Below are 15,418 nucleotides of genomic sequence, written 5' to 3'. Positions count from 1 at the left end.
CGCGAACGATCCTCGATCTCATACTTTCTTTCTGTCTGTTTGCTGGCTTAGATCGAAGACGCGATGGGAAGCTCGTGGCAATGGATCTATTTCATCTCCATGGTCATACTGGGAGCTTTCTTCGTGATGAATCTAATTCTCGGTGTACTGTCCGGGTGAGTATTAAGCGACCAGGAAAATTGAGTTGGCCGAGTCAATTGGTCGGAGAAGTCATTGTAACGCGAGGGAAGATAAGAACGAGAAGTAAACAAGCTTTCTCTTCAAGTAGATAGAAAGAAACGGGTTTAAAGCGACTGGCGAAACGGTTGATCGGCAACGCGACGTTAATTACGATAAGATTACGATTTCATTTTGCTCGCCAGGTATATTTTAAGACGCGAAACGCAATTTCTACGACAGAGTCCCGTTTCTTTTCTAATTTTGTTCGCATTTCCATCTTCTTTCGAATTACGCGAACGTAACACGGCCATACGATACGGTCGGTTTATTTTTATAAAGCGTGTTTCTACCTCTTAAAACTACGCGACAAATAGTCGTATAAATACACGTACATCAATCGTTAGGGGCTGGTCGCATAACGGATTCATTGTTCGCTACTAAAATTACTTCTCCTCGGGCTCGTAATACAACGTATTCGTACGCGTACAATGCGCGTACGTACGCTACAGCTGCCTCGGGTTACGTCTTTTTCGACTTTTACGCTACCGAAATAACCAACGGAATTGTTCCATTTCCGGCCGTGTCTGTCTCTCCTTTCAATTATCCACGGTTAACGTATCTTCGTTTTATCTAATTTCCACGTTACGGCTCGAAACCCCACTCGGTTTTACGATATTTTCTGAAACTCTTACTCGGCCTCGCCACACGTGAAGTTCGTAAAACCGAGTTTATTCTTATACATATATACATACATACATATACAGGGTGGCTGGTAACTGGTGGTACAAGCGGAAAGGGGGCGATTCTACGCGAAAAAGGAAGTCGAAAATATAGAATAAAAATTTTTCGTTCGAGCCTGTGTTTTCGAGAAAATCGACTTTGAATTTTCGCTCGGTACGCGCGCGGTACGTTATAACGCGATAAAGTGCACGCGTACCGAGCGAAAATTCAAAGTTGATTTTCTCGAAAACAAAGCCTCAAATGAAAAATTTGTATTCTACATTTTCGACTTCTTTTTTCGCGTAGAATCACCCCCTTTCCGCTTGTACCACCAGTTATCAATCACCCTGTATACATAGTTGATATATATGTGTGTCGAGTTCTCATTAGGGTTAGGGGCGTGTAACGAATCTTCATTTGGATTAGACATTGTTGTTATGCAATAGAGAAGATGTTGACTAGTACAAATATGATCATCACAGAATTTGACAAATAACCGTGGTAATTAGATACTCGAGACGCAAATGGCAATGATCTTAGGCTCAATAACGAATCCACGGTCAACGGGGTAGCAAATGTGCTTTCTTCCAAAGTGCAAGTCGAACTGAACTCACTGGCGCACAATTCAAGTGTAACTCAACTTACTCGTCCACAAGTGGAACTCAACTAATTTGCCCACAGTACAAGTAGAACTCAACTAACTTCTCCAGTCCAAGTCAAACTGCGCTTATGTACTCTTCTCCGTACCTCTCTGTATCCCTCGGGTCAACTGTATTTTTAAGGAGAGCTGTACAACTATTTGATACCTCTTTTAGGTAAAAACGTCCATCCCGTGACCGTGGCTACGTTCAGCGACCCGTTGTGTCACTTCGAGCCCAAGCCTATTGTCATAATTCTCGGGCGCACATAATCCGATGAAATCATAAACAACTACTTCTAAGTTTTATTATTTAAGCGCAGCTATAATGAACAGTCTAGACTAGAGTATTATGGGTGTTCCCAAAAATTCCAAAAGAAAAGCCCCGATATCTTTTCATCTCCGACGTATGTATTATATGTATGGTTGATATATCGATCCTCGATTGTCGCAGTCTCCTAAGAAAGATTTAAATATAAACATCCCTTTTGTTGTCTACGTTACGTAGCGGTGGCTTAGACGACCGAGCCGTAAAAGCGCGTCTTATCAAAGTGCACAGCGAATTCGTCGTCGTTCCGCTTTAAACGATAAAACGGCTCGAATGCCCCGGGGAGAAAAATAGAGCGGATAATCTGGAAGATTGTCAGCTTGTGTCGCATCACGGGACAAGGGACTGCGAGTCAAGTCCCCTCGCTTTGTACCAGCAACTCGCTGTTGCTCTCGTTCCTTTTGTTATTTACGCGAAACTCGCACGCAACTCTCGATTTCCGTTTCATTCGCGCGCGTTTCAATTACACTTCTCGTCGGCGTCTCTGATATCGCGTTGCGACCAACGTACCTTTGCCCGGTGCAGCGAATTCTCCAAGGAGAGAGAGAAAGCAAAAGCGAGAGGCGACTTCCACAAACTCAGAGAGAAGCAGCAGATCGAGGACGACCTGAGGGGCTATCTGGACTGGATCACCCAGGCCGAGGATATCGAACCGGAAACCGACGAGCCGAAGATGCAGGACGGCAAAAGTGAGTTACCTACGAGCGGTTTATTAAACGTATCTATGCAAAACTCGAGGATTACGATTTTTAAGAAGCCAAACGAATCTCAGTTTCGATTCTGTTCCCTCGATACCTTCGATAACGTGTCCGTAAAGATACAAGAGATTTCGATTTACGTTTAACGAGACAGAGGACGACGTAGATCGCGAACGACTTTGCAAAACTTTAACCGCGCCAAAATCGTTAAAATTCTACATTGTTCGTCTAATTGTCGATCGACGGTTAATTTCGTAATGCAGACTGATCGTTAGCTTTTAGCGACAAATCTATCGATATATTCCGTTACTTAGGAACGACGATGTTATTTAAACAGCTTGTTGGTTCCACGAATTTCCACTCGCAAACTTCTGCAAAATCTACCCGTCTTTCTTTCTTTACTTTCCGCTGATGCTTTGTACGGTATAGGGATGTTTGTCTCGTGTACGAAGCAAACGGATAATAAGAATAAAACGACTTTCGCAGCGAAACAACAGAACGAGATGGAAAGCACGGATCAGTTAGAGGGCGACGAGGAAGGGGTTCAACAGGAATCGTTGTGGAGAAGGAAAAAGCTGGATTTCGACAGGTAGGAGGGTGGAGACGCGTTTTCTTGTTTTATTTCGTTGAAGCGAGTTATAATAAAGGGGAAAGCGGAAGGTGGAAAAGCGAGCCTCGCTACTTAGCTTGCCTTTGATCGCACGAATTTGCAATGGAAATTCACAGGGTAAACAGAAGAATGAGGAGGGCGTGCAGAAAAGCAGTCAAGTCGCAGGTTTTCTACTGGTTGATCATAGTATTGGTTTTCCTGAATACCGGCGTTCTGGCCACCGAACACTACAATCAACCTCATTGGTTGGATGACTTTCAAGGTACGCGATCCTCTCGCTGCTATTTAATATTCCAACATTCGATTCTCTCCAATATGCAGATTCATTATGCCTTACTGCACCTTACCGTTCCATTGCACCTTACTTTTCCATTTAAAATACCGTTGCTTCTCGGTTACGCAGAGATCACAAACATGTTTTTCATCGCGTTGTTTTCCATGGAGATGATGCTGAAGATGTATAGCTTAGGATTTCAAGTAAGTTTCACGGCAAACGATGTTTCTCAAGGGAAATTTCTCTCGATAAAAACGTTTGTTATCCGAACAGGGTTACTTCGTCTCGCTCTTCAATCGGTTCGATTGTTTCGTCGTGATCGGCTCCATCACCGAGATGATCCTTACGAATACTCACGTGATGCCACCGCTCGGCGTTTCCGTTCTCCGTTGCGTCCGGTTGCTCAGGGTATTTAAAGTGACAAAGTAAGTTTACACGGAGAGGTCTGTCGGCCACCCGCTACAAGGAACACGCTGCGCATTTCTACACGCATTTACCTTAAACGAACGCGATGCAATTTTACAGATATTGGAGGTCGTTGTCGAATTTGGTGGCTTCCCTTTTAAACTCCATACAATCGATCGCGTCTTTGTTGCTTCTGCTCTTCCTTTTTATCGTGATCTTCGCCCTGCTGGGCATGCAGGTACGGTTCGTCGCTCTTTCTCGTCTCTCCGCGTCCATCGTCGATGGATAACGAGGCTCTAACATTCTCCATTTTTTTCACAGGTGTTTGGTGGAAAATTCAATTTTAGCGATTTACAGAACAAGCCCCGTCACAATTTCGACAGCTTTTGGCAAAGTTTGTTAACCGTCTTTCAGGTAAGCTTGCACGTTTTTTAACGCTTTGAACGCGTCGTCGAAGCTTAAATCGATTATATCCGACTATCGAACGTCGTCGTACAATTTATAGATATTAACCGGCGAAGATTGGAACGCCGTTATGTACGATGGAATTAGAGCCTATGGCGGTGTTTCAAGCTTTGGCATGCTCGCCTGTTTCTATTTCATCATTCTCTTTATATGCGGTAACTGTATCCTTTTTACCGTGAAAATACGCAAACAGCGACGAGCCTCGTCCAATTACGTAATTTTCCATCCTCCATTCGATACGCCATCCGACAATATTTACGGACCATAGGGTACATATTACGCGCGACAAACACATTTTTATCCTCGTTTAACGTTCCTTGACCAAGACAATTGCAGATATCCTACTGAACGTCTTCTTGGCCATCGCTGTCGACAATCTCGCCGATGCCGAATCGTTAACTGCCATCGAGAAAGAAGCCGAAGAGGGGGTGAGCTTTTCTCAATTTTAAAATACGCTCGCGCTCTCATAAATTTCCATGGAGATCGTTTCGTCTAAATTCAAACGGCTGGCTCGTCATCCGCCATCGATGCAATCGCGTAGACTCTTTTCATACGAATCGAAACGGTATATCGCGAAACTCGTAGGTAGTTTGACGCATTTGCGGCAAATCTCGCGGTGCAAAAATGCACAGGACGCCCGTATCTAGCGTACGAGCGTAACAGTATCTTTTGCGATATCCAGTGAGTCGAACGATCGTCTATTCGATGTTCCGTTTTATCCTATCACGTTCGTAAAATATCAATTGGTTTCTCAATTATCTATTAGGTTGTCCGAAAAGTTATAATAATAATAAAATAGACGCACAATGTCTTTTGTTTTATATTGGGTTATTGAATTATGCGCGAACGTAATGATAGAAATATGTAGAGGATGGTTGGTCGGTTTAAACGACGAGATGACTCGATGTTAAAACCGTCAAATGTGTTTGAAAATAATGAATAAATACGGAGAATGTTCGCTGAGAAGCTCGGTACTAACTGATTCGCTAAAAACTGCTATTGATCGCTATTAAAATCGCTCGAGACCGAGACTGAAAAACTGTTCACCTTAGGATCGCGTTTATTTATTTACTGGTAAAGGGAGTAGCGGAAAGTTTAAGTTCCGCTTTGTTTAACAGAGTTTATTTATTATTACGTTACGTATGTCCTAACGGTGTTGATACTCCGAGGCAAAACAACAACATGATTCGAATTGTCCTCTAGCTCATGTGCAGCTACATCGCCACAATTAGAAAAGGAATCAAATAGTATCGAAAACTTGGCATTCAACTCCTTCTGGGAATTTCTGTTGTAAACGCTTTGACGGTTTACAAAATTGCAACAAGGAAGGATGTAACTATTTGAAGATTTAGAGAATTATTAGCTGCAAAATTATTAGGGTTGTCTGAAAATACAGAAAATCCTTGTCTTCGACGGAGTCGGTATAATATCATCGTTCGGAAAAATGATTCCGGAAGAAGCATTAGACGCGCATGCAAACTATGTTATGCGGATAAAGACGTCGAACGGACCGATCAAACACACGAGAGAATTTAAAGAAAACAACAACTTATTGTCCAAATTGTCCCGACCAACCTCAGCTTTGTATAGAATGCTTCAAAGTTTTACGTTCTAAATAATTTTCTTAATAAACCATCTCCGTATTACTTTTATAACTTTCTGGGCAATATCTTTTCAAACACTTACGACGATCCTTCGCAAGTAGTCGAATAAGCGTCACCCGAATACGGGTGACACTGCCCGATCAGAAACTTTGCCGCGGCTACAAATATAACGAAATGGATCATGCCTAATTCAATAAAACAATATAAAACAGAAATTGTTGTTCATCTATTATGGAAACGAAAGAAACTTTTCCGACAACCTAATATCTTTCTCCAAAGCTGTGTCAAACGTCTTTTCTACGCGTCACGTCGTTGGTTCCGACTCGTAGAAACGGACACGTAAAAAGACTGATCGCGGTCATTTTTGCAAAATAACTAAAAACTACGTGACAAGGACGAAAGATCCGCGGAATCTTTTAAAAATCTCTTTTTCTTTATTTTTTTTTTTTTTTTGGTAAAAAAACGTCGATCATCTTCCACGGTATGCCAAGGATTAAACGAGCACTGGTAAGTACGTTGAAACGTTCGACGCATTTGGAAAAAGCGAGCGTCACGGTGTCGCGCGAATAAACGTTTGGTCGTCGCGTTTACATAGTTGCAAGGGCGAAGAAAATTAGAATGCCAGCCGTTTTATCGTTCTCAAAGAGCATCGAGTGGGAAGGCTCGTTTGCCGACGCGCTGGTAATCACGACTGCCTCGACAGAAGGCGTCGCGACGCCAGCGTTGACGCCGGCTTCGACGCCGTTCGACCGACTTTTTATTGCCCGTTACGCGTCTTAAAGCGCGTACCTTGCGAATATTCGACGCGCCGTAATTCATCCGACCGCGTATCTAGGGCGGCCACGAATTCCCGATAGAAATATCGCTGTTTTCTGGTCGTAACAAATTTTTAATTACGCGCCATAAAACCATAGTTGTTGATATTCAACCTGCTGCTGACCTGCTTGATGTTTGCAATTAACGCGCAGCATAAATCCGAATGCCGATGAATGGTTTCCAAAGATATTTCGCGGCAACGTGAAAGCAGATTTAATTGTTGCACTTGGTCCGAGATTCGAATCTTTTCATAGCGTAACGCGAGAAATATCAACGTACGAAACGCAATTATTTATTTAATATTCATTTTCTATAGAACACTTTTTCTACCTGACGCCGGGTACCGCATTGGCACACGACTAACGAAACGTACATTTTCGCGTATATTTATTTGCTGGTATTTTTACCAAGCAGATACGAATCTTCGGTCAACCGTTTTACGAGCTGAAAGATTTAACGGATAAGACATTTCCGTGCGACCTTGGAGGGAGCTAGATCTACCGCGATATATTTTTATGAGCAGGTTGAACGTCGCTGTGCAAATGATTTTTAATACGACGCTAAATCGCCCACAACTATGCCATCTCCTTTAAACCGAACGCCTCGTTTGCTCCAACTGTTGCTGCGAACTACGTACCGCGTACAAAGGACGCACGCGAAATCGGGGTCATCCCGATCGAATACCGATACTCCGAAATTAAAACCGTTATCCAGAAACATTCGCTCCATTATTGTTCGCTATCGTTTTCTATTCGTTCGTCCGCCTTTTTGACCACATTTCGTATATAACGAAATTCTATAACGGTTTCGAAGTAAATACGCGAAGTAACTCGAGCGTGAAAAGCGGTGGCAAAGGTGGAGGAAAGAGAGCTATCGGTGTCGTCTTCGTTATCGAACAAACGAACCCTCACGGCGAAGTATCATCGCGTCTACCGTGTACAGCTTCGCGTTAGAAGGTTTAATCGTTCGTGATTTTTCGATAAGCTAATGAAAAATCGATCGCTCTCGAGTATTAACCCGAGGGCGAGGGTTGATTCCGCTTCGATGCTTCATGAAATTCGACGAGATCCACGGCTCGAGTTTCTTCTACTTTAAATAGGACGTCGAGTCAACGTCTCTCTTTGCTTATTAATAGACAAACTATCTCGCGCGAAACGAACGCTAGATTTTCCTGCCGTATTAATTAACCGTTCTCGATCGGCATATGTTTCCGCCGGCCTTGGACGTTCGTCGCGCCGCCACGGTACCCTACGATTTTTCAAAACGAATCCTAATCTTTGCTCAAAGATTCACTCGCCTATCCAACTAGTGACAAATAGATGGCGAGTAACAGACGAATTCGTGGATTTCTCAGGGGGAGAAGAATAAACAGCACAGTGCCTCGGCGAGTAGAGACGAAGTGAGCGGGGAACAGGGTGATGACGGTGGCGAAGGAACCGGTGCAGAGGACGAAGGCGGTGGAACCGACCTCGAGCACGATCCTAACGAAACGATGGAGGATTACGAGGCAGCCGTGGACACGGAAACGTAAGCGATCTTCCTGTATAATATGCAAATCGATAGATAAATACGATTTAAGATTCATTCGATTAACGTGTCCTCAGGTCGGAGAAAAGCGACGATACGAACAATCACGCCAAGGTGCGACTGAACATAGAATCCGACGAGGAAGTGGAGGAAGAGGAGGAAGTCGAACACAACGAGATGCACGGTATCTACGCTTTCTTCTTTCGTTTGTCAAACGTCTCGGAAATTCACTCTTTGTACTTTGTTCGTCGTCGATGACAATTACCTGCTGTTTAATTTATCCAGATGACGGTGCGGATCACGAGGTATCGGCTAGACCACGAAGAATGTCCGAATTCAACATGGCTACGAAGACAGAACCGATTCCAGCCGGTTCGTCTTTCTTCCTCTTCTCGCAAACGAACAGGTACCAACGACGTTTACCGTGCTTCTTCGAAAACATATTTTTTATACGCAGGGTGGTTGGTGACTGGTGGTACAAGCGGAAAGGGGGTGATTCTACGCGAAAAAAGAAATCGAAAATATAGAGTAAAAATTTTTCATTCGAGGCTTTGTTTTCGAGAAAATCGACTTTGAATTTTCGCTCGGTACGCGTGCGGTACGTTATAACGCGATAAAGTGCACGCGTACCGAGCGAAAATTCAAAGTCGATTTTCTCGAAAACAAAGCCTCGAACGAAAAATTTTTACTCTATATTTTCGACTTCTTTTTTCGCGTAGAATCGCCCCCTTTCCGGTTGTACCACCAGTTACCAACCACCCTGTATACAAAAATCGTGGTTGGTCGCGATACTTTTCTATTCCAACGACTTCCGTCGTTCGTGTTTCAGATTTCGAGTGTTTTGCCACTGGCTGTCTAACCACAGCTACTTCAGCAACATGATCCTCGTATGTATCATGATATCTTCGGCCATGTTAGCGGCCGAAGATCCTTTACGCGCGTCCTCTTATAGAAATCAGGTAAGACGACCGACGAATATTCGTTTAAATTCCACCGTAACCATGCTGTTCGTGGTTGTAGATTTTACTGAATTTTGACTATTTTTTCACCACGGTATTTACGATCGAGATCTGTTTAAAGATGATCTCGTTCGGTTTTATTATACACGACGGTGCATTCTGCCGGTCGGCGTTCAATTTGCTCGACCTTTTGGTCGTGTGCTCTTCTCTCATCTCTATGTCTTTCAGGTAAGAATTATACGACGTTTCCTTCTCCGTAAAATAACGTTTACTTTTCGACGTTTCAAAAAGCTTTCTGCGGCAAATTTCACGAGCGCGCTTTGCTCTTACGTCGCGTTTATCTTCATCGACTTGGCGTTGAAGAAACGAATTTCTGAAGAAAAACGTAATATCTGTTCCTAACGTTTCGAGTACGTTTTTCACGTTAGAATTCACAAAGAATTCTTTTAATCGTTTCGGTCGATACTACCGTCTGCTCCTGAAGTTTGACCGCCACTTTTCACCATCGACTTTCTGCGACAGCCTGTAAAACCAGACGTTTATTTCACCATTTCTGTTTCAGTTCCGGCGCGTTTTCAGTGGTGAAAGTACTGCGTGTATTACGCGTGTTGAGACCTCTACGCGCCATCAATCGTGCCAAGGGATTAAAGGTATCTTTCTTCGCTCGTTAGCCACGAACAATTAGCGAACTTGCCAAATCGGTCCCGGATGATATAGCACATGCCCCGAAGTAGACGTACGAATAACGTTTGATACCAAAGTAGCTTTCAGTTGCGATCTTAGATTCGAGTTACGTGAAAATTCAAGCAATTGTTCTTTCGAAGCTAGCAAAGCCGATCCATCGAGTCTGCACGGTATCAGACTGTTCGCGATTGCTTTTCAAAGTCGATACTTTTACCGATACTTTGGTGAAACATTTCGAATCTTCCGTATTGCAAGGGAAACTCTTTCCAACGAATTCATAAATTCGATCAACGAACCGATATAACTTACTTCGCGTCCATGTGTAATTTATCTTGTTTCCATTCTTCTACGTCCATAGTTTCCTATTGCGATTCGGAGAGTAGTATCAAAAAGAAAAAAAAAAGAAAAAAGAAAAAAAGAAAAGAAAAAAAGAAAAAGAAACGTAAACGATTCTGAGAAAAAAAAACAAAGTAAGAAGTAAAAAAAAGACTGATTAAAAAAAAAAAAACGAGTGACATCCGACGTAATAAATTAGTCGGCACACGTAATCTCATTTGTAAAGGAGCGAATCTACATTATAATTAATGTTGAACCCAGCACGTAGTACAGTGCGTCATCGTAGCGGTAAAGACTATCGGAAACATAGTCCTCGTCACCAGCCTCCTGCAGTTCGTGTTCGCCGTCATTGGCGTACAACTGTTCAAGGTAGGATTGCCAGGCCCCGCACACTAAACGGTCCTGGGACATTCCTTCCAACCTCTCGTAGTACACTAGAGTGGCATAATATACAACCAAAACCTTCGATACCCCCCTCTCATTGACCCCTCAGCCCTCTCTTACGATCCGATATTATATGCATATATTATCGTCATTCTCGTTCATCCATTACTTCACATACGTTTGATGCAACGCCGAGATAATTCACCATCACCAAACTCACTACTACCAATTCGTCTACCACCTCGGTACGCCTTTGCTCGACATCCCGACAGCCTTCTTCGACGATTATTCGCCACTTTCTCCGTTTTCTGCGCATTGCGTATCGTCGTTTCGAGTCAAAGAATATAGATAGAACAAAGAGAAAAGAAAGAACGGAGAAGAAAGACTGGGTGAAATAATCGTCGAGAGGCGCGGGCACGAAGCAAACGTTGTTTTTTCCGACAGATGCACCTCTGGGTACCTTCCCTGTGAAACGAACTGTTTTGCGTGTAACTTGTTCATTGGGTTTCTTGTCTCGACACTCTCTCCCCGAAACCTCTCACTGGGATTACCCTGATTTCTTCTTTCCCTCGAACGTTTTTCTTTCTTTCCATCGATATTACGTGTAGCCTAACGATCGAACGACTGCCCCTGTTCGCGACACTTTTACGCTCTTTGTAAACGAATTTCGTTTCAAGCGAGATGATCGCTTTTACGCGAACGCGTCCAACTCGTTCATTTACATTCGCGATCTTTCCACGAGCGTTTACCATCGATTCGAACGTTGCCGCGTAAACAGTCGCACTTTCTTTGTCCTTAAAAGACTGTTACCGTTGCGTGAAAGACCGTTGGCTTGTATCGCGATCACTTTAACAGGAAAGTAAAATCGTTTGTCGTAGTTTTACGAACGATCGTCCACTGTGTTTACGCGTCGTTCGTGGCACAACGATGTGGCAACTCGTTGCAAATAATAGAAAACGCGAAGCGCGCGGCGAGGCTTTATTTTTCTTTGCGTACGCGAATCAGCCGAATGATGCGAGAGTTGTCGCGATCGTTGCTGACGATCGATAGCGGATCGTTTCTCGCGAGATCGTTGATGGAACACTGTTTCTACTAAACTATCGTGCTAGCATAGGAAAGACGATCGTAATCGACAGCTGGCCGGGAAGCGGCCGATTCTTTTCATTTTCTTGTCCTTTTGTTACGTTTCGAGCAACAAACATATCTATACGTACTATAACGTATACTTACGTATCGAACGATTCACGTAATAGACGAGTGACCGGGGGGAGATGAGATGGTAGCTGAAAAAGAAAAAAGACAAGAAAAAAGAAAAAAGAAAAAAGAAAAAAGAACGTAGATAGAGACGGGATGGAAGTTCGCTGTCGCGCACATACATCTACATACTATCTATATATGTGTATGCGTGTACGTCACCACTTTTCGGAGGAAACAATTTTACAGAAAGCGGCTTTTCGCAAGATCTATTATATGGTCTTTGGTCTTTCGACTTTGGCTTTCGTATCTTCGTTTATTTCTCCTTTGTCTGGACACCTACGACTTTCTTTGTCTCTCTTTTCCTCTCTTTCTTTCTTCTACTTCTGTCTTTGTCTCTGTTTCTCTTCCTCTTTCTTCCCTTGTCTTCTTTTTTTTTTTTTATTTTTGCCTTTACTTGGTCGTTCGAGACTCCGTAGCTGGAAGACTAAATATCAAAGACACGCGGATACGAAACGGACAACCGTTGTCGGACGCGATGACAAAAAGGCCGCGGAAGAATATCGCGCGCAAACGGGTAAATCGAGTGGTGAAACGAAAGACCGCGTAATTGAAGGATATCTATCGATCCGATATATACCGGCGATGTTACCGACGACGATGGTTGATCCAGATCGTACGCGTGTTTCGATACACCGACACGATACGACGCGGTACGACACGGTACGACACGACACGACACGATACGACACGATACGACACCGAGAGACTCACGTTTACAGGCTGCGTGGTTAAAACCGATAGTAGAGGATTGTTTGAAAATTGCATGCTTGTGCCGGCTGAGCGTTGCAGTGGTGTGCCGCTATATTAACACGAGAGAAAGGAAAGGGAAAGAAGGAAAGGACTCGGTGTTCCGCCACTCTTTTCGCAAGCATCGGTCTCGAGCTCGAGATTCCAGACAGAATCGTAGAAAAAGCAGAGAGTCGAACAACGCGTTATCCTTTTGTCTCGTCGATTTCCGCAATTGCCTCGAAACGAAGCATCACGGCACTTCTCTGTCCGGTCTACTCGCAGAATTTTTTTCGTCCCGTCCTCGATCGGAATTTCATCGTATCGACTGTACGTATAATCGTCGCTCGAACACAAAACGATTCTACATTTTCTTCGTTTAGCTACGCAAGGCTCGCCGAGATATTCGAACGCTCGTTGCTGAACGTTTTACGAAAATACGTAGGCAAAAATATACGCGTCGCGAGAATTGCCTCGAGTCGCGTCTCTATTTTTTCCATCGAAATGAAAAGAAGACGAAGGACGATCGCTTTCGAATTTCAACGAGAGAATCGCCACGCTGTTTCGTCGCGATACCGGCGAGCATAATTTCCACCAAGTTGGACAATTTCGCGTATATTCCGAAAGAATTATCCACGCGTTCGAATATTTTCGCGCGCTACGATTAGAACGTAGCTGGTGTTTGTCGCGATCGCTAGAAATAAAGTTCGACAGCGGAGGAAACGCTTAGCGAGCAAACTTAGACGAGTCGTAGCATAGTGTACCTTGGTTGCTTCGTTTGATTAGCTTTAGAATGGTTAGAAGACAGAAGCGGACCACGTAGTTTCGCCGCGTATCGATCCCTCGTCGTTACGCGCTCCTCCACGATATCGACGATATCGACGATCACACGCACGAGCCTCGACGCGTCTCTCACGCGTCGATGCATCGTCAACGACCCGATAGTTGTAGCCAGACGCTTTAGTTCGCCGTTTCCTTCGATTCACGAGCGATCGTTCAAGCTGCAAGGATGCAGTTTCCTTTGGTTCGATCGCCGAACCTCCGACGATTTGCGTCGGTTGCGTTCCGTCGACGAAACGAGAGGCGAAAGGCGAGTGACAAACGTGTCCTTGGTGCCTGGAAAGAGTGCGAGAGGGTGAAAATTACATGGGTTGGCAGTCGGAAAAGTCCTGCTTCGGTCGATGAAACTCGAGAGGTTTTTACAAAGAAACACTGTGAAACGTAGATCGCGAATGAAATATCCCAGAAGGTGTTAGTTACGCATAACGCGTCTGCGATGCCAGTCACTTTTCTTCACGATCGAACAGATCCGTCGTCAGAACCGGAAGAACGTTCTTGTAGTTTGATTTGCTCGTGTATCTCAGACACAGCGCTTCCATCGACTAAAGAAACCAAGCGCTTAAAGGAACAACAAGTTTTTACGATACGTACACCGTTATCTACTCTGTCGTCAGAAAATTCGACTTTTCTTTTATTTTGCGCGCGGTCGAACGTAACGTCGAGTCGATCGTGTTATCGGCGTGCCGACGCCAGCGTACATGACGGCAACGTACGGCCGAAGGAAGAAGATCGCGATCGAGATCCGCGAAGCGATTCGGCGACGAACAGCGACGAAAGTTTTGCCTAGCCGACGACGATCGAAAGCGAAACAATTACGATCGAAGGTTTCCGAAGATTAGATTCGACGAGAACATACGTTATCCCGTACGAGGCCCCATAGGTGCATTGCCGAGGAAAAACATCGAGCACTAGTGGGTTGGATGGATGGCGAGGGCTTAGTTCACGATTCACGAAAAGAGAAATTTTAAGAGAAAAAGCGGAATAGATAAAACAGGAAACTATAGAGAGAGAGAGAGAGAGAGAGAGAGAGCATAAAAAGAGGAGAAACGAAAGCCAGGAAAACGGAAAAGGGGGACGAAAAGACTGGCTGAAAGACGGGACTATCGTTGACGATGAACGAGGGTGGTCGAGAAACGCCGTGTCGCGAGAACGAAACGAATTCGCGGAGGGAAAAGCCGACGAAAGCGACGTCTCGATGCAAGTCGATGCTACGATGCGAAAATGTAATAGGAAACGCACGCCCGTTCGTACGCGATCCGAGAGGTGGTGAGAAAACAGGGTAGGAAAACGAAAGGGATGCGTTGCAGAGAGATTAAGGGAAGACGAACGCGAGCAACGAAATTGAAATGAAAGAAAGAAAGAAAGAAAGAAGGTTTTTGAATGAAAAAGAGAAAACGCGGAAGGAAAAGCGTGCAACGATCGAAATGATACGACGATACGTTGGCAAATAGCGAAATTCCCGTTGCCCCAGCCCTAAAGCCCCTCGTAATTAAGATACCTAGCTCCACGAGCGAAACTAGCCAAACCCTTGATTAATGCTACTTTGTATTTTCTTTGTTTTCTCTTTCTGTCTGTCTGTCTCACGATCCCGTGTTCCCCGCTGTGCTCGTTCGCCCTGCTCGCCTGCCCTCAACCAACTACGTATAAAGTACGTAGTGAAGTGTGTGATTGTCGCCATTAAAACGATCGGCAACATTATGTTGGTCACCTATCTCCTACAGTTCATGTTCGCTGTTATCGGGGTACAGCTGTTTAAGGTAAAGCCAACCACCACCACTTAGAAAGTTTATACTAAGCCAACGAGAACTTTTCTCTTCTTCTCTCTACCACGTCTATCTCGTTTCTCTTTCTTCTTCTACTTCTTCTTCTACGTCTTCGTCTTTCGCTTCCTTCTTCTTCTCCTACCTATACCTCTATCTTTTACTTCTACTCTTTGATTACTACTACTACTACTACTACTACTACTACTGCTACTACTACTACTACTAC

The 15,418-nt window shown here is 44.2% G+C and overlaps 1 protein-coding gene across 10 annotated transcripts in view; it reads left to right on the top strand.

Annotated features, from left to right (window-relative positions):
- Ca-alpha1D (Ca[2+]-channel protein alpha[[1]] subunit D) overlaps positions 1–15,418 on the top strand; it is a 42,873-nt gene that overhangs the window by 8,468 nt on the left and 18,987 nt on the right. For 8 of the 10 annotated variants that reach the window (XR_013058705.1, XM_076619558.1, XM_076619556.1 and 5 more), the window contains exons 7-23: positions 52–155; positions 2,370–2,533; positions 3,029–3,131; positions 3,269–3,414; positions 3,556–3,629; positions 3,700–3,851; positions 3,952–4,069; positions 4,153–4,245; positions 4,337–4,457; positions 4,633–4,724; positions 8,071–8,243; positions 8,321–8,427; positions 8,529–8,649; positions 9,073–9,202; positions 9,264–9,430; positions 9,765–9,852; positions 10,484–10,591. Coding sequence is in view for 9 of the 10 variants with exons in the window: in XM_076619558.1 (XP_076475673.1) it covers positions 52–155; positions 2,370–2,533; positions 3,029–3,131; positions 3,269–3,414; positions 3,556–3,629; positions 3,700–3,851; positions 3,952–4,069; positions 4,153–4,245; positions 4,337–4,457; positions 4,633–4,724; positions 8,071–8,243; positions 8,321–8,427; positions 8,529–8,649; positions 9,073–9,202; positions 9,264–9,430; positions 9,765–9,852; positions 10,484–10,591 (2,061 nt within the window). In the remaining variant the exon portion in view is untranslated. Of the gene's footprint in view, positions 1–51; positions 156–2,369; positions 2,534–3,028; positions 3,132–3,268; positions 3,415–3,555; positions 3,630–3,699; positions 3,852–3,951; positions 4,070–4,152; positions 4,246–4,336; positions 4,458–4,632; positions 4,725–8,070; positions 8,244–8,320; positions 8,428–8,528; positions 8,650–9,072; positions 9,203–9,263; positions 9,431–9,764; positions 9,853–10,483; positions 10,592–15,078; positions 15,187–15,418 lie in introns of all 10 variants that reach the window. The other 2 variants (XM_076619555.1, XM_076619557.1) reach the window with 2 other exon arrangements.

The sequence above is a fragment of the Bombus vancouverensis genome, chromosome 6 (assembly GCF_051014615.1).
Source record: "Bombus vancouverensis nearcticus chromosome 6, iyBomVanc1_principal, whole genome shotgun sequence".
Lineage (NCBI taxonomy): Eukaryota > Metazoa > Arthropoda > Insecta > Hymenoptera > Apidae > Bombus > Bombus vancouverensis.
This window is presented reverse-complemented; position numbering and strand designations above follow the sequence as displayed.